At 46.1% G+C, this 19,108-nt stretch overlaps 1 protein-coding gene across 1 annotated transcript; it reads left to right on the top strand.

Annotated features, from left to right (window-relative positions):
• The first annotated feature begins 202 nt into the window (after positions 1-202).
• LOC131886940 (uncharacterized) lies at positions 203-10,077 on the top strand. The gene is made up of 2 exons (XM_059235409.1): positions 203-962; positions 5,102-10,077. The coding sequence occupies exon 2, from the start codon at positions 5,112-5,114 to the stop codon at positions 9,243-9,245; it is 4,134 nt and encodes a 1,377-aa protein (XP_059091392.1). The 5' UTR covers positions 203-962; positions 5,102-5,111; the 3' UTR covers positions 9,246-10,077.
• Positions 10,078-19,108: the final 9,031 nt, after the last annotated feature.

The following is a 19,108-nucleotide window of genomic DNA, read 5'->3' as shown; positions in this document are numbered from 1 at the left end:
TTTCAGAGGGCTTTTGGGAGCACCACTGAACTCATCCGTGGACGAAGAAGAAGAAGAAGAAAAATAGCATGTCGTCACGCACACACACACACACACACACTCACATGAATCCAGAGTGGCAGCAAGGAGTAGTATCGCAAGAGTAGTAGCATCAACAGCAGCTAAATTCAACTGGAGTCTGGATAGATTTTGGAGGTGTTTGTCGGCTGCTTAGAGAATCCCCTTCAGAGGGGCCCGACGTTGCAGTCGTCGCAGGACTCGCTGAAGTCGTCGGCATCGTCGGCATCGTCCTCCTCGTTGGAGGGAAGAGAGGTTCGCTAGTGGCGCTCCTGGGGAGGAGCCCATTTTCCAACACAAAAGTCGCATAAAATTCAGATCTGATTGTGAGCCTTACAGTGGCTTTCGTTCAGCGAAGGAACGCAGAGGGCACAAAACTTGTGTATGAAATCCCCCCTCGTGCCAGATTGGAATGAACCACCAGAGGGGATCATTGGTCCAATCTTAGACGGTACTTGTGTCAATTCTAATCACATTGCTTCATGAGTTGTTAACTGAGTCCTTCTTCGCTCCTCAAACATCAGCATTATCTCCTCGGTAAAGACATCTACAACCAACCTCATGAACTGACATCAGTGAGTGCTTGTGTGCTTGTGTCCATTATTCATCAAGAACTCATCGCTTGTGTGATATTTCCTACACTCGACTGTAACACGTCGTTGTTGTTCCTCCTAGCAAAACCCATTCCCACACTACCAACCACTCGAATTGTTATGAATAATGTTCCTACATAATTGCAACGACAGTGAACCCGTTCCATGTGACACCATTCACTAAAAGTTGTTATCATCTACCAACGAGCAAGTTTGGTGAGCCTATTTTCGTGACTTCATAGTGCCATGAACAATTGAACATTTCTGTGACTTGGAAACCGCGTTTGGTCACCTTTCCAAACCTGTGCATAAGTAAGTAAACAAACAAACAAACCAGTAAACATACCTAATCAAATTGTCTCTGCCAAAGCGAGTAGCTCACAAATCCTTGAAATTGTTACGATAAAGATGGACCAGCGTTTCCTAAGGAAATGAAAAGAAAAATCTGGCGCAAAACTGGTCCATATATAAACCCTGCCAATGGACATCCGTCTAAAGATATTAAGAAGAATTTTCCCTAGGAGCTCCAATCCTATAAGTCACGTTGAACTTTGGAATGCCCAAATGGGCATTAACTGTTTTCATGTCTGAGGCCAAATGATATCCTAATTGATCCACATTTTCCACTTCCCACTTCTCACTTCCCATATCTCCCCTGGATGGACATCCTGGGCTCAAGTTTTGACTTAAGATCCATTGAAAAAATGACAAACACCCCCTTATCGTATCTCAAAAAGTAAGATCCAAAGTTCTGTCCTTCATTCAAGTCTATCTTGGTCGTGTTAGTAATCTCAAGTTGGCGGACTCAAGCATAATAATTGAACAGGAAGCTTTTACTAAAGCATTCAAAGTCAGCCGGATTGGCAGATCAATTACAAGCTAAGTCTTTTTTGTACGGCAATCAGCACCCTTCTTTTCTTTCCATGCACTTGGGTGCTAGTCCAACAAAAAAGTGGGACTTGTTGTTCCTGGCCGAAAAGCGTCGGAGATCTACCCAATACTCCTTGTTCATTTTGAACCAAACTTGGAACATTGATCTGCCCTTTTTACACTCAATTGTCGTTGTTCCCTGTAATTTACTCGTTCATTCAAGTCCAAGGACCTTCAGGCTGCATTTTGTACTTTCCCGTATCGTATTGTAGTACATACTTACGCACGTATAGGTAGGTAGGTACATTTAGTACATATTCGTAGAAGCACACTCTTCCCCTTTTTTGCAACCCCCCATTGGCGATTCATTCAAGAGAGGAGCAAGTGGAATGTGTTCTTTTGGTCCTTTCCCCTCTTTTTTTGGTGACTCACAACTCTTGCCTCGGTTCGATCGGCCACTTGGTCGTAGGTAGTACAAAGCCGTTAACTAGATTGAGAACAATCGTAGAAAATGGTCAGAGATTGTTACCAATTAGAACTTGGACCGCTGTTGTTTCGAGTCCCCACACGCTATTCATCCATAATCGATCAATATCAGATCATATCGAAATTGAAAAGCCACCCCTCCCTTTTGAGTTCGATTGGGACTTGCTTTGGGAAACACCTGGACAGACGACAAACACAGTGAGGGAGACCTCAATTCTTGATCTGTGTATCTGATACTCGTTTGGCTACTAAATCATGCAGACGGACATTCCAGTATCTGCCTTTTTTTTCTTTTCGTAACCAACCCATGGTTCTTCCGACATTCTTATAAAGCTCAACCTTTCATAGCAAGTAAAAGCTCAATAGCATTGAAAGGGTCCCGATTGGTGGTAGTACTGTGTTCAGTATTTATGGCGTGTGCACTCACTCTCTGTACTAGAGCCAAAGAGCCACGCATGTTCAGCTTATCTACATGGAAAACAGCGAGAGACTCCACACAATAAACAAGACACAGAACGAAAAACCAATTCGAATCCAACTGAACATACACTACAATGACTATTCACTTGGCCAGTTCCGAGGAAATAATGCTAGTTGGCCTGTAGGCGACTCGGCTGATGATCCGACCATCGAGCATTGTCAGTAATAGCAAAGTGCATCTGTCTCGAGAGGAAATTCAGAAGTAAACAACCCACCAACAACGACCAACCCACCAACCCACCAACCATCCAAACGTATCGCTGGCTGTCGTTCACTCGCTCTCTCCTAGCCCATCAAATAACAGTGGTTCAATGAAAGTTCAGGCCAGCACTCTTAGCTTGGGTGTCGAATATGTTGACGACCGATGGTTGAGATATTTTGACTGTTTAACCATATCGGCATTTTCAAATTTTGTCCATTTCCGATCTGGCAATCCCTTGAATCTATTGTACCAAGAGTTGAGGAGAAACATTTTGAGGAGTAGTCCACAGGATATGAATCCATTCAGGACACGGATTCATATACAAAACGAAGGGGTTTTTTCCAGACGAGATGTTTCCAATATCGACTTGTTTTTCTCCGATGCCAACTCTCTGGACAAATCGGCGGAGCTATTTTTGTCAAATGGTTCCAAGTTGCCATCAAGCGTTGTTTTATGAAGTGAACATGTTTGTTTCCAATCGAAAGCTCGTAGAGCGGGGGTCGTAAAATTGGCTTTAATTATTTCACAATTGAGAGAATATGTGCGGGGCGGGTTGTCCGAAATTGCTTTCGCCCCACCGCAATGAAAACATTTTTGTTGGTTCAGCCATATAGATCGGGGGAGCAGAGTGAAAAAAGTCCGGAATAACGTGTGGAGTTGAAGTAAATTATAGCCCTCATTGCTCGGAAACCGGCTTGGGCTGTCAGGAAGAATGTGATCCAAAAATAAGAGCTCGAGGTCCCAATTTTATTGTTTTCGATTACTAAATGCAACTACTTCTACTACTATTACTACTAGAGCGTGGATCACCTTCCGTAATATGGTGGTGGTGTGCCAAATAAAAAATCCCCAAACGACGACATGACCCTCCCAAATTTCACAACTTTGCGTGCATTTCCCTATTTTCTCTGGATCCCTCGATCTCTCGATCCCTTCCTCCAGCGGGGCTTCTTCGTCAACAAAAGCCAACAAAATTGTGACAAGTCCGCCATCGTTGTCGTCTACATATTGGTGAATCATATTTTGATCAAAATCCTCCTCTGTCCCCTGCTTTCAAAGTTTCTCCACTTGGAATTGTTAAAAGAAAAATCATGACGAGAAAGCAGTAGCCATGAAAAGGTCCATTGAATTCCAAAAAATGTAGGCAAACAAGCATTCAAATTGAAAGTCATTCTCACGTGTTTTGTATGTGTGTATACATCCAGTATCCATATACTAAAGAGTGTGAGAGTGTGTGTGTGTGGGTGTGTGGGTGTATGTGTGTCCCTCCACGATCAAACGAGACAACAACAACAGCAACAACAACTACCGCTTTGAATGTTCAACAAGGGAGAACGAACAACCAAGGCTCAAGGATGGCTGCTGCTGACGAGGGCTTTGGCTCGCGTGCTCTTAATCCCCTTCTGAAAAAAAGTTGTCTAATCATGCCAAATCAAAATTCTAATAATCTTTTTATATGCAAGGCTTTCTCGGAGACGAGGAGAACCAAGACCACTGCCCCGACCATTTAGCCGAGCTCGAGAAAGCCAGACTAGCCCCGGAATTGAATTAGAAATACGAGAACTGGCAGTAATGGTGGTACGAGGTTTGCCCACAGAGCTCAAATGATGACGGCGAAAATGTGCCTTCCAGAGTAAAAGTAGTAGTTAAGAAGAAACGAATATTATTCCCAGACCATGCCAGCTCATGTACTTGTCCTGTTAGTAAGTCAAAAAAAAAGGTACTGGATGGTCAGGCAAATTGAAAAATACAACAGAGCGTCAGAACAAAACGACGTCATTCAGAGTTGAGTTTCGAATTGAGACCAAATTGAAGAAAGTCGAGGGAAGTGCCATTTCCCTTTTTTTCCTCTCGTTTGAATGGGTTCTTTTGAAAAAAAAACTGTGGCAAGCACGTATTGTAGTTGGCTTCGTTGGTTGCCGGCTGGTTGGTTGGCTGGTTGTTGTTTGTGAAGAGTGAAGTTGGAGGCGCTTCACAATCAACTTGACGTTAATTCTTTCGAGCATGCAACAAACGTCAAGTTGAGTTTTTTGAAATTTACTCAACAACTTCATAATTCTAGGGCTTGGGACAGAAATTAAGGTCATGCAGACCATATGCTAAAGCCCCAAGCGATAGGCACCCTTTTGCTACGAGGTCTTCTCGTCCTGCCGTCATCATCATCATCTACTACTACTACTACTACTACTACTACTACTACGTTCAGTCACCGACCAATAGGTCCCAATAAGGTCGCTAGGAAATGTCAAAACCTGACAACTGGACAAGACGAACGAAGAGTTCATAAACATAATGAAACGTGCAATTATGGGCCGGAATGCCCTTTCATTTTGCTAAAGGATACCCGCGTGTGTTTGATTTAGTACATACGAGTAGATGCACGTAGTACAACATGCTTCTTGTGTGTTTCCAGGTCAGTCTTCATGGCTTCTGCCGCATCAATGCATCAACACACGGCCACCTCGGGGGGCGGAGGAGGTGGAGCCAGTCGGCCCACCTCATCTTCCAGCGGAGCCCTGGTGTCACCGTCCAACTCGGTGGTCAATCCAGACAGTCTTCATCATCGGATGGACCAGTTCCTCTCGAATATGCGACATCACCAACAACAACAACAGCAACAACATCAGCAGCAGCAAATGGCGGGCGAGGATGAAGGATCCCCGCCCGAGAGCTATCACCACCATCTTCATCACCATCAACATCATCAGCATCATCACAACAACATGGAAGGTGGAGCCACTTCCGGGTCTAATTCGGGTGAGGAGGATGAGCGTGAAGTCGGGGAGAACGGTAAGCGATTGGGTGGGATCATCAATGGCTTGGCGTCGAAGAAGAGACGGAAACAGAGCAAGCCCATCAGGTTAGGTGCCAATGAAGGTGGGCCAGAACCCGGGGAGGTGGGCGGTCACAACCCGGATGAGAGGCGATACTCCACGGAAGAGGAGTACGAAGATGGAGAGAGGCGGAACGACGGGCCGCTGAACTTGTCAGCGGAGAAAGAGGGGGATAGGCCATCATTGAGGGTCTTGGGGGCAGAATTGATGCAAAACCCAGCCACTTCGGAGTCTGGAGACAAGGGTCACCTACCCCCTGGCTTGACCAACTCGTTATATCAAGGGATGCTACCCTTTGGCCTTCCACCTTTCCCATTTCCATTTCCCAATCCTCCCACGTCAGGCACGCCCACATCAGTCAGTGGGAAGCTCTCATCAATGAGCGCTGCCTCTCCCATGAATTCAGGCGGGCGATCTCAAATCTTCAACCCGGAAGCCTACTGTGAGCTTTGCAACAAGGAGTTTTGCAACAAGTATTTCCTCAAGACTCACAAAGCCAATAAGCACGGCATCTACACGGAGGGCCCTGGCGTCAGCAAGAGCCCCGGTCCTGTATCGTTGCCTCCTTCCTCAGGAAACAGTATAACTCCTCCCAACTCTTTGTCACATCAGCAGCTTCATCATCATCGATCTGACTCCACTGAAGGTCAGGGTGGCCCACCCACTCCCAACAGTCAGGGTGGCTCCCCATTCTCAGGTGCGTTCATTGCCGCGAATATGGGCTCTTTGAGGCCTCCGTTCATGCCTTTGAGCCCCGGAGCTAGTCCTTCTCCCACCTCTAGTCATCCAGGGAAGGCCGAGAGTGGCCAACATGGTGGTGTTGGTGGTGGTGTTGGCGTTGGCAGTGGTCAGAACCATCGAGAAAACGGTACCAATGGAGATCGATTGACGACAAGAGACGAAACATCCCCAAAGTCTAGTGTATCCAACAAAATGGACATGATGTCACCAAAGGGGGAAGAGCTTCGAATGGAGGAGCGATTGCGGCAAGAGAGAGAATCGCCTCGAACTCCCTTGGGTGGACTGCCATCTCATTTGAGCAATTTCAACCCTCTCATGTTTGGGGGTATTCCTTCGTTGGAGTCCTTTCGCAAGGAGGAAGAGATGAGAAGCAAGGAGCAGGGTCAGATTAACATTCCGAATATCAGTAATATGACCAATATTCAGGGTAAGGCCGGCAAGGCCTCGTTCAACGCAGACAAACTGCGTCAAATGGGCGTGATCAATGCAGATGCATTCTGTGAGATCTGTTGCAAGGAGTTCTGCAACAAGTACTTTCTGCGTGTGCACAAATTAAAAAAGCACGGGATTTGCTCGCCAGATCTTCCACCCGAGAAGGTGCAAAAGATCCTCAACCAAATGGCCAAAGAGGCAGGTAAGACTGGAAATCCCCCACCCCCGATTATTCGTCCTCCATCGTCTCTGGCCAATGGTTCGTCAGCATCACTAGACAAACTCTCAGGATCGACGTCTGGCATGCCTTTGGCACCCACTGGCATGTCTCACATTAGACCGTCTTCACATGGATCGTCCTCGTCCATGCTGCCACTACCTCCACTTGAGCCTTTGCTTCCCCAAGCCCTTAAAGATTTTACATCATCCATGTCCAAAGCCAACGAGGACAAGCACAACAAAGATGAGAGTTCCAATGATCGAGAAGTCATTCGTGTTCGCGATGACTCAGAAGATGGGAACTCCAAAGATCAAGCCATGAACTTTGAGCGAAGCGAGGGCGAAAGAGACACATCGGAGAGCCACAGGAGCACCCCGAATTCTTCTCAGCAACCGAGCGAGGATCTTCAACGCCTTCAAAGTATGATCATGGAGTTGAACTCGAGCAAGAACAAAGATGCCATATCAGCCAACTCAGGCAACCACTCCACCTTGTGCAAAATTTGCAACAAAGACATGGAGAACAAGTACTTCCTCAGGGCCCATATGATGAATGAGCACGGTGTGCTCCACATGGAGGACTCTCATCGGAAGAAGCTCTCCGGCGATCCGCAAAAGGATGGCGACATGGATTTCGAAAAGGCCATGATGCCTTTTGGATTCATGAACGGCATGGACCAAAGTGAGTTGGCCGCCAAGTTCCTACAACAGATGCAGAAAGGTCTGGGATCCAATCTCCCATTGGATACGGACGAGCTTAGCTTTTTGGAGAGAGTCAAGTCTGAACTGGCTGGAAGTCCCAAGCGCATGGACAGGGATCCCAACCGCAAGCCAGCGAGTTTGAGTCGAAGCTACTGTGAGATCTGTAAGAAGGAACTCTGCAATAAGTACTTTATGAAGACTCACATGATGAAGATGCACGGCATCAACATTGATGCTTCCAATGGGGCTGGCGTGTCTTGTCACCTTTGCAAGAAGGAGCTTTGCAGCAAGTACTTCCTTAAAGTTCATCTGCAAAACACGCATGGCATTAACGAGGACGGCACACCCACATCCACAAGCATGAAAGAGAACGGCAACGGAGGACTCTTCCACGGACTCTTCCCACCACCACCTCCCCCAGATATGTTGGGTCTCTCTGGATCTCCGGAGAAGGATCGCTACTTCAGTCGCCTTCTGGGCGAGCAAAGTGAGATCAGCCGCGAGCGATTGAAAGAACTTGAGCGACAGAAGCAGATGCTTGGTAACTCCACCGAAGGTAGCAATCACACATGCAGTCTCTGTGGAGAAGACTTCCCAGAAATTGTGGCCTTGCAGGTGCACATCATCAAAAGCCATGGCGCTTTCCCGCCCGACTCGGGAGTCTTTGGTTCGCCCACCAAAAACAAGCGAGAGAATGAAGACTCTCAAGAGAGCAGTCACAAGGAGGAAAAAATCAGTCACAAAGACGAACAGCAGCAGATCAACCGGATCCACGAAGAGGACAGACGGGAGAAGATCAAGGATGATGAGGAGGACGAAGAGAACCATCATGTGGGCATGAAAGAACGCAACGAAAGGAGTCTTCCCAAGAGTGTAAGCGGTGCGACCTTGTCATCGCCATTGGACGGACTGAGTCCAGGTGATGCCGCCAAGCAGTTTCCTCATATCGAAATGCTTCAGCGACACATGCTCTCGCAGCAATTCCCCGGCCTGATTTCACCTCTTCTCTCGGGATTTCCCGGATTCCCGGGCAATGCAGGGGGCCTCCACTTTCCCAATCCTTTGCAACAATTCCTCGGCGGATCGGGCAAGGAAAAGAACGACTTCAAGTCAGCCTCCGTTGAGGAACCTCTCCGAGAGTCTTCCTCGTCTCCCAGCAAGAAATCTGCGCGAAGGAAAAGTTTCAGATGCTCGAAGTGTCGTCAGAAATTTGCCAAACGGGAGCAGTGTCTCCGCCACATCCAAGACACGCACGCCATGAGACCTCGAAGGCAATTACATTTCTCGCCCAACAAGAAATCACGTTCGTCGACACTCCGCACCCAACAACGATCCCAATATGTCCGCCAGCTGATGCAGCTCCTCAAAGTGCCCACTTCCCGAGGCACACCTCAGTCGCCATTGGGCGGTGCTACGGGCGAGCACATCATGCAGCCGTTCCTGCTGAAGGCTCCCGCCTCGCCTGACATCAAAGAAGACGAGTCCTCGCTGAATCTCAGCAATGAGAACCTGTCCACGGCGACGAGTGAAGACATTCACATCAATTTTGTCCCATCGCTCGTCTACCTCCCCGTGGCTAAGCGGGTGTCCCAACCCTTGACAGTGGCGTTTAATCTGACACCCGCTTGAATCACGAGACCACTTTTCGGCCAATTCAAGTCAACGAGCCCCAGCCGATCTGCGCGGCTCCTGGGGCTCCCACATCTAACTCTACCTCATCTATAATTCATTCTTTTGTTCTCATCTCTCCATTTTCTCTTTGATGAAGATAAAAAAAAGCAAAACTAAGTATTCGTTTACACATACACACACTCACACCACCATCACGCACCTCTATACCGCTAAAGAGGCGAAGATCTGGCGTGCTGGGTCATGTTCCCACCATATGAAAAAAACATGTAAGATAGTTAGAACTCGTGCAGAATATGACGGACATTGGACGACAACGATGTTCCCATTTAGTCAGACCTGTTTGTAAATTATGAATACCCATGGTCCACCCCTTGACCCCCAAAGTTCCGACGATTTGTTCGCTGTCAACTCGAGAGAAAAGACCACATTGGATGGAACAAGCCCAAGTTCAACCGACTCCGCCAAAGAGAGTTCTTCGATCGCCAACATCTTCCCCTTCCCGCCCAAGAGGCAGACGACACGCGCCTGCAACTACCACCACTACTAGAACCACTATCATCATTATCATCATCATCATCGTTATGATCACTATTATCACTGCAACCAAACCACGCAAACGGACCAGGATCTTTATAGGAGAGAACTACATCTGTGATACCTGAGCCCCGTTGTTACCCCTCAAGTCGCCACGTTCCCTCCCCGCCCCAAATGCTCGCCCCGAATTCGACTCGCCTCTTGTCACTTTGGATCGCCGTTGGATCCTCCTCGAGAGCCTCGAGGGCCAAAATGGAACGAGCCTCACCGGATCTGAAACGAAACCGAACCCAGGGTGAGTTGAGAAATCTGTTCATGATTCATAGCTCTGTAATTCATGTGCGGGTGGGCGATAAGTATCATTACATGACATTCGTCCATCATGGACCGAAATCTTGGCACGGTTCTCCCCTTTCGTAGTTTTGGTCGTGGCAAGCCAGAAGCATTCACTCACCTCTTTTCCACGGAGGATTGTGGTTGCGTGCCATTAATTGGCACGAATTTTCAGGGGATTAAATTGAATTCAGCATGAAAATTGAACACTTTAATTGCCTTTCCAATTCAATTGTGAGAACCCCTCTGGAGAGAAAGAGAGGGGAAGTGTAAATTTCATCTGTGACACGATTCCATAAAAGTTCGTTCCAACTCGTTGAAGAGAAGATCCAAATTTGATTTGGATCTGGCATCCCGAAGTTGAATTCGATTAGGAATTCTTGGCCTGAAATTTCAAGGCTGTTCGTTTCTTGGTCCCTTGTTCCTTGAGGTCTATGTCGTTACTACGACTATGTGGTCGTGTCCAGGAAATTCTTCGTTTCGTTCTTCTAGCGATCCCAATTTGCTTGAGGCTTGATGTGCTTTTTCTCACTCGGTCTTGCTCTTCTCTGGTCATCCTCGTTTGAGGCTTCTTTAATTCTCGAGAGGTCGTGGTGAGTGGTGGGCGTCATTTAGGATTCGTACACACACTACACGACACATGCCCAAACGAACCCTGTAGAGAGAGCAGTTAGTAGTCTGTGTACTACTGTGGAGACTGGAGGATTCACTGAAGCGGGTGTTGAAACGCTGACTGAAAGCAAATCAAGTTCTATCGCCTCTCAAAACAACTGGAAGCCAACAAACTTTTTAATTGACTTTTTCCCTTTCTCTCTTTCTCTTAATTTTGGGGTAAAAACCCTCGGAGAGTTAGTTTGTCTTCTTCACTTTGATCTTTGACCACAGAGAGGGTTCTCGAAAATGGCTTTCGGCATTTGCCATTCGTTCGGTTTGACGTTGGTCGGTTCGTCCGTATTCAAGCCCAGTCTCTCTCGCTGGCTCTTTTTTCTCTCTCATTCTCAATGGTCAGTCAAAATTGGTCGCGTGATTGAAAATTTTTCGCTCTGAAGCTTTCGAAAAGTCTTGAAGCCTTACAAAAAAAAGATGAAACTTTCAATCAATAGTGTTGGACGAGAAACGCGACGAAGCTTGCGTGTTTTCAATACTGACAGATTTGGCCTTCTGGGTGTTGCTTTTTTGGTGAAATTAATGCACATTTGGCCTTTAGCGAGAGCCTTTGTTTCAAGCATTACAAAGTAATTGGCCTTAAACGAAGACCAATTTCGGATGTTTTTTCAGCGGAATTCGAGAGCAACTCCCACCCAATTCGTGCTCCTGTTTTGGAATATCAATTACGTTCGCTCTCATATTTCTCAAAACTGCCAATGATTATTTTTTAATCCCTTGTAATCCATTGGCATGGATGAGGCTCGTGTTAGATTAAATTTCGTCACTGATCTCCCACCCAAAGTCGTTGGTGGCGACAATTTCCACCTTCCTCGCCTTTCGAGAGCTTCCTCGGAGAAAATCATCTTTCTGGCGGTCAGATCATGGCCAACTTTCTCGGGGACTTCAAGATCGTCTCTTCTGGAATGTGTCCTCTGCTGTTATTTTGCACCAACGTGGTACACAGAGTACAGTACAATGTTCTATGTACGTTGGCAAAGTAATGTTCGCTTGAATTCTTAGACAATGAAATTGGAGCCGGTGTTTTCTGTCACTCAAGAGGATTCGAAGGACGAGGTTTTTTGAAGATTAGCAGGTGTTAAAGCTATTTAAAAGGCTTCTCTACCCCGCAGCTATTCGTGTTCTATCTGACCAAGCCTGAGCAATTCAAGTGTCGCAAGCAATCCCCATACACATCATGACACACTCACTCACACATGCCAAGTCTCCTGTGTTTCCAAACACAATTTGCCATTTTCCTTGCGTGGGTAATGGTCTTAAACCGTAAATAAACCCATTTTGAATATTAACGCAACGGATGGATGGGTGGTACAATTAGTCCCTGCAGTGACAAGTGCCAAATTCGGGCTCTGTACTTAATCCACATTGGAAGGGCACCTCTGCGAAGCACGTTCCAGGCGACAATAATTCTGGGGAAACGAACTCACTTCAGGAGGGAGACTTCCCACGAATTTGCTATGTGCTACTGCCGCCGTTAGCAAAGCGAAGGACGGGTTGGTTGGGTGGTTGGTGTTCATTTGTGGTTTCACTGAATTGGAAACGCACAGTGACGGGGGCAGAAAAAAAAAACACAGACCAAACCGTTGTGTCCATTCCATATAGGAGCCTTTTTGTTGGAAAGGCTAATTTGAATTCTCAATTTTGTTGACTGCGGCATTTTCCACGATGAATACCTACCGTCGATAAAAGTAACATGAACCCCTCTTTTCATTCAAAGTGCTTACGGCCTTCGTCGTCACCACCACCACCGTCGCCGCCGCCGCCGCTTCTAATTATGAAATGGGTTTTTGTGTATACAAAATGCAGTCTAATGAGTGTGGACAGAAGGGCTTTCTTGTTTGCGTGGGCTCTCGTAATAGCAATTTTAAAAATATTTCAATGCGACAAGGCGAACACAGGGTAGGAATAAGCGAACGAACCAAGTGAGCTCGCCAAGGAGAGTGTGTACTCGGTTTTTAGGACAACAACAGCAATACGTTATGTGTATGCCCTTTTAATAATGAATGGCTTTGAGCTCCTTGAAAAAAGTTAGTTTGACATACTCAAATATTTATGGACATGTGACATGTTCGAGGAGAAAGGTATGATATATATGATTTCACTTTTCTATGGCACGGATTGCAAAAAAAGGTCAAACTTTTAGAGCTGGCCGTCAATCTGCAATTGATCGTCCTCAATTGTCCGTCCGTCTCATCATCCGAGAAGTGAAGGTGATATTGTTATGAAATTGTATTTTTGTGTCTTCCTTTCCATTTTCTTTCACCAGTTTTTCTTCTTCTTCTTCCTCTTCTTCTTCTCTTGGTTCCTTGTTCTGGAAGGGGAAATGTAACTGGCAGCTGTCGAAAACATTTCACATCTTGCTGTCCATCCATCTCAAGGGCATAAATTCAATCAAACCTGTTTGTGTTTTTCTCTCGTGAGGAAAATAAATTGACCCTTAAACGAAAAGACTTTGTTTATATTGAACGGGCTTTCAAACTTAAGTCCTCCTCTGAAGTCTTTTTCTCTCTATCTCTCTTTCTGTGCCCTGAGGCAAACCCAGAAAGACATAAAGAAAGACGGAAGAAGAAAGAAGGGAGAGAAGTGAGTTCATAGTTCTATCTCTCTCTATCTACTACGTCCGTACATACGTACGTACACACACACACACTCACACACACTGCGTATACGTACGTATCCGTACTTACATGCCCACAGGGAGGGAACCAAGAGCCTTTGCAATCTTGGGTTTGGACCACTTGGCGGCTTTCTCTTCCACTGCGGCGGTTCCTTTTCCCTCTTCCCCGAGATATTTTCAATTCCCCAATGGTCAAAAGCTGACACAAACAAAATCCTTAAAAGTTCTCCTTTTTCTTTGAAGAAAATTGAACTTCCAATTCCGCCGGCGTCAGCTGATATTGCCCGCTGTACTGTACTGTAGTAGAACAAGAGCTGGATGGAGGAGAGAGACAAATGGGAAGGAAGAAAATGTGGGAGAATGGCCTTTGTTCTCGACGGACAAAAAAACGGCCGATTCTAGCTTCGAATCTCGGGGGTGGCAATGTTGGATCGTTATTCAAAACTTTTTTTTTTTGTGTGTGTGTATGTAATGTCACTCGTCAAACAACAAAATTCAAACGAGACCGATCCCGATCCTGATCAGGAAAAAGAGAGAGACATGCATATCTTTCCGGTCCCGTGTTCCCCTGTTTCATGGACAAAGTTGGCTTCTTTTTTTAGTTTGGGAGAGAAATATCAGTGTAATGGTAAGGCATAAAATTCCCCCACCCTACGGGACTTTTGATGAACACACGCGAAAAGACCATTATACATCAAGTGGAGCCCTCTCGCTCTCTTTCTCTCTTTCCCTCGCTTTGAGTGGAGCCGAATTGCTGATAGCATTTTGCCTTTTGTCAGTTCACTAAACTATGAAGAAACTCAGAGGAAGAGGGAAGCACACACACACACACACACACACAGAGGGGACTAGAAAGTTTTACAATATTGTAAATGGCAGGTTTTTATATCCGACTTCTCGTGGTTTGGGTTCATTTTGCAAAAAAATACAAAGTGACGCACACTTTTCTGCGGCTCGCTGGGCCAAGAAAAACAAGCTTTTCGACCGGTATTTTACCATTTTACATTCAAGAGCTCTTCCTCGCTCTCTCTCGCTCTGGCTCTTCTTGCTTGCTTTCTTGTTCTAGAATTCTGTAGAGTCGAAATGTGAACCGAAGTCTTATTGGCATTTTTTTCCTCAATGGTCCAGAAATGATCCATTCTTGGCACGAGTGGCCTGGCAGAGGTCAAAAATCAGATTTTCACGGACTTCAAAAAGTTAAGCACCACTTGAGGTCGAAACCGGGTGAAGAAAGACGATCCGTAGCTGCCAAAAAGGACCCTTCAAAACCGGAAAAGTTTCTCTTTCTTCCCAGGTTAGATAGTTGCAATTTTCAAGTCGCACCGAAGGAAGGGGGAGGGAGGGTTTCGGTCCGTCTCTTTGTTGAAAACTGTCCAGATTTGAAGGTTGTGTGCACACTCGAGATTGAGTTTCCTCTGGTGCTCGTTTCGTCGAGCAGCAAGCATGCCACTTGGATTGTCCCCACATCAAATAATGATCTCTCGCTTACCCCCTTGCCTTATCCTTCTCCTTCTCTCTTTCTTCCTCTCTCTCTCTCTCTCTGTCTCTCTGCTGACCGTTATACCCGAGGACTTTGTCTTGAGGACTCAGTTACTTTAATAGCCTCTGAAATGGCCTCGAACACTTCGGGTGGGCACGAAAATTGAAGTGAGGCTCAAAAAACCATTCCCGGTTCCTCTGGAGAGCAAGAGTCAAGAACAGGGGATCTTAAAATGGCTTAAGAAGTAGATCATGATCATTGGCGAGAGTTCACTCCTTGGCACGACCTCCGTTCAGTTGGAAACTCAGGGAGGGAAAGCCGACGACCAGCACCAAGAACGCAGGACACGCAGGAGAGAAAGAGATAAGAGATTTGAGACTGGGAACATCATCGACAAATTGAAATGAGGGCTTTGGCTTGAGGCTGTCCGCACCTCGATGGAACGCGGTGGAAGGACGAGCTATGTAGCAGGTTGTAGTAGGAGTAGGAGGAGCACCAAGGCATGGAGCAAGAAGCCTCGGAACGATCCCTGGAAAGGAGACGAGGTCCCTCGGAAACGAACAGATTTACATACTCACACCGGGATCGGCACGAAATCACATTCGTCTTGGGATCGTTTTCCCAGTTTTGTTTTATTCGTTGTCGTTGTCGTTGTCGTTGTCGTCGTCTTCTTCTTCTTCCTCTTCTTCTTCGTCCTCTTCTTGGGCGCACATAATCACAGGGGGTCGATCCCAGTAGGTGAACCAGTTCTGTCTCTCACTCTCTCTCGGAGTCGGAAAGTGTGGGTGTGTGATGGTGTGTGTGTGTGTGTGTGTGAGTGTGTCTTTCTGCCACGGGAGGGTTCATGGAAGGAGCATTAATTTTAGTTTGCATATATCCCGTTCAATGAAGATTGATCGGAGCTGATTCAAAAGAGAACGAATGAGAAGGAGGAATAAGATAAATAGGGAAATAGCTGGAGGAACAAGTGAAGAGCCCAAAGAAAGAGGAAAGAAAGAGAGGAGGGAAAAATCCTTTGATTATTCCAGCAAACAAACACAATCACACATGGCACCCACACTGAGACAGCCAACGAGCGACAAAGAACAAGAACGAGAACGAGAACGGTAACGGGTACGTGGACGTACGTAATACGTGTGTACAGTAGTACGAGAAGTACGCAGTAATGGATCCTCGGGAAAAGAAAGGGGATTGGAATTTCTCCCTAATGATAGTTTCTGGAATTGGAAATAGAACAAACAAGCCTACCCAACCCACTGATTAAAACCCGAACACGCAGCCACACTAACGCCACAACGACACTCTCCTATCTTCCTCTGTCTTTGGAAACGGACCCAAGTTTTTTTTCCCCCCTTTGTGATGCCTGCTGCTACTATTGATGTTGTTGTTATCGTTGATTAGATGCGGTCGTTATTGGGCGGGAAAGTTTGAATATCCAAGGCTCCACTCATGGGAGTGAGGCTAAAATGAGAACATATCATTGAATGTTGTGGCATGAGATATATGGCAGTGAAATCCAATTTGTCTCCCAGAGGGATGGATGTCGTGCTAAGACGCGAGGAGGGCATTTCATGCTAAGCCAAGACATTAATAAATGCCTTGTTGTGAAATGAATATTCTTTGTTGACTTTCGTTCTCTTTCCTATTCATACATGCCTTGTTCCACGTTCCATACGGAGAAGGGAAGGCAATGATTGTGCGATAAAGAGAGAGATAGAGGGCCTAGGGATAACTGTATTTTTTCCCGTTTTGCTTATGAAACTGATTGTCTGAAGAAATTGAGCCTCCATGCCAATCCATCTTGGAAGAGAAGGGAGCCAGGAAAGCGACAAATACATATTTCTCGTATCCCCTAGACTGCACCACATTTCATGCCATTCTCCTAGTTAAATAGCATTACACATAGTAGTACGTACACACGTACGGAACATACGTAGTCAGGGGTGAGGAGAGAGGACAGCAGCGAACGACCAAGCAAGTGCTGAGGAGCGAGGCGGGAGATTGAGCGACACCTTGTTTGCAATGGCACAAGATGTATGATGACTACTAGTAGGTAGTCGTCATTTTGAACCCAAGGCAATTTGAGTGTGATTCATCTTCAAGTCTGATTTGCTGACGACATGAAATGAAAACAAGTGTGAACAAATCTGTTGGGTGTTCTTTCAAGATCCTAACCGGATTGTATTGGCAAGTCCACAGGTGCGCTTCTCCGGCGGGAAAGAGGGCATTTCTCTGAAGTTGAATTTCTAGCGGGAAAAAAACCCTCAAATGTCTCATAATGGAGTTCTCGGCAATGGCAATTGCCTGCTGCTCAAAGAATACGTGGGTGCCATTTCTGAGGAAATCGACTCTTCAGAATGAACTTTCAGCCCATTTCTATGGCTACCGGCTACATACATCCACTCAAATGTTTGTCTAATGCGGGTCAAAATAATTTTCTTTCCACTCCCGACAAGTCGTGTCAACGTTGAAAATCGTCTTTAGTACCACGAATTCCGAGCTGAATTGAGTTCCTAATACTCGGATTCTCTGGCGTTTGAAAGGGAAATTCTGCTGAGATTGAGGTTCGATTCATGGAACTTCTGTCACAAACAAGTCAACACGATGAACGAGCGGAATGAAAAAAAAAGGTTCAGATGGTACGAGGAACCCAATTCATGGGCCATGTGTTGTTGTTTTTTTCGAAAAGGTTTCGATTTCCGCGTTGACTCCTTTTGGAACCGGAACCTAGGGACCTCCCTCATTTCAAATCAGGGGGTTCCATGGAACAGACCAGACGGAGGAGAGAGAAAGAACGAAGGAAAGAAAGAAGGAAGAGAGGGAATGGCGGGAGGGGGATTTTGAAACTTCACTGGAATTGATGGCTTTCTCAAAATTCAAAAGCATCCTTTTCAGCCAATGGTAAGACGGGAGCTTTCTCCGTTGGGTTTTAGTACCTTCACATTCATCATACAACGATCCATTTCACTTTACTCTATCTTATTCAACTTGGAAAGCAATATTAATCCCAGTATTGGAAGATATGCCAAACAAGATTCGAAAGTTGCCATAAGAAACAACTAGCGGGCTTCCAACAAATATATTAGCATTGGAAACTTTTCTGCACGGCCATACAAATTTGATATGGACTGCTAGCCACGACAATGTCACTAATGGCCCTGAGAATAGTCGGAATTCTCGTTCTACTTGCATCAATTTATATTCAAATGGTCGAGCATGAACTCTGGGATATGAGGTGGAAAGAGACATGCTTGCTAAATAGACCTTTTTGTGTGCCAAGCGTTCTTTTTTTTCCCTTCACATTGTCCACCAAGACAGACAGAAGGCTTTGAATAGAAATATGTAAAAAGATCTGTCACAAATTTGAGCCTGGAAATTCAACTCCGGGCGAACGAATATTCTTCAGGATCGAGGAAACCTGGGGTGTCCGTTAGATCCGTCACCCTCGTGGCCATCAATTTTTTTGACAAATTAAGGGCGTGTTTTTTTGTCAAGCATAAACATTGTTCAAGCTCTCCTTCGCCTAGCCTCTCCCGTCCCCACCCACCTCAATCCAATCCACCATCCCAGTTGCACAAGTTCACTCACTCACACTCACACACAACAAAAAAATTGGAGAATTCCATTTTTAAAGTGTGTACCTACGCGCTTTTGTGTTCTGATCTCGGGGAGAGGGTGGTGGTGGTGGTGGAGTTGTTGAAGGTGAAGGAGGAGAAAGAGGAAAACAGGGGAAGCTGATCTCCCTGATGCCACGGGACCAACTGAATCCTCGTGAAGCCATTGATCAGAATGGAAGCTCGGCCAGAGCTTTCGGATCCGAGGGGAGGCTGCACGAGATTTTGGTCGCGGACAGAGGCCAGGTGCAAAAATCTCCCCAACGCCGTTCGTCACGTATCATTTTGGAGTCCATTCAAATAGTCTAGAGGAGAGAAATAGAGAGATACACTGAGTAACGGAGGACTTTGGAGGGGGCTTTTATGACACCTTGTTTTTGGCTGATAATCGACCATTGATTGCTCCACAAGAACACCAACTGAAGCCGGAAAGTTGATTAAGCGCGCTTTCTAAAACCCGAGTGATTAACTTACAGAGACACTCACACACACGCCTCCTGTTTGGCAGAGAGGCGTGCTACTAGCTACATAAGGCGATCGAATGAACGAACCCCTAGCGAAACCTGAGACGATTTCGAAATTCAAAAGATTCCGCCAGTCATTTGGACACAATTCG

The sequence above is a fragment of the Tigriopus californicus genome, chromosome 9, assembly GCF_007210705.1.
Source record: "Tigriopus californicus strain San Diego chromosome 9, Tcal_SD_v2.1, whole genome shotgun sequence".
NCBI lineage: Eukaryota > Metazoa > Arthropoda > Copepoda > Harpacticoida > Harpacticidae > Tigriopus > Tigriopus californicus.
The sequence above is the reverse complement of the archived record's forward strand: the minus strand, read 5'-3'. Positions and strand labels throughout refer to the sequence as shown.

Bases quoted from the DNA above. Each gene is read 5' to 3' on its own strand.
- LOC131886940 (XM_059235409.1), top strand. From the start codon at position 5,112: ATGGCTTCTGCCGCATCAATGCATCAACACACGGCCACCTCGGGGGGC.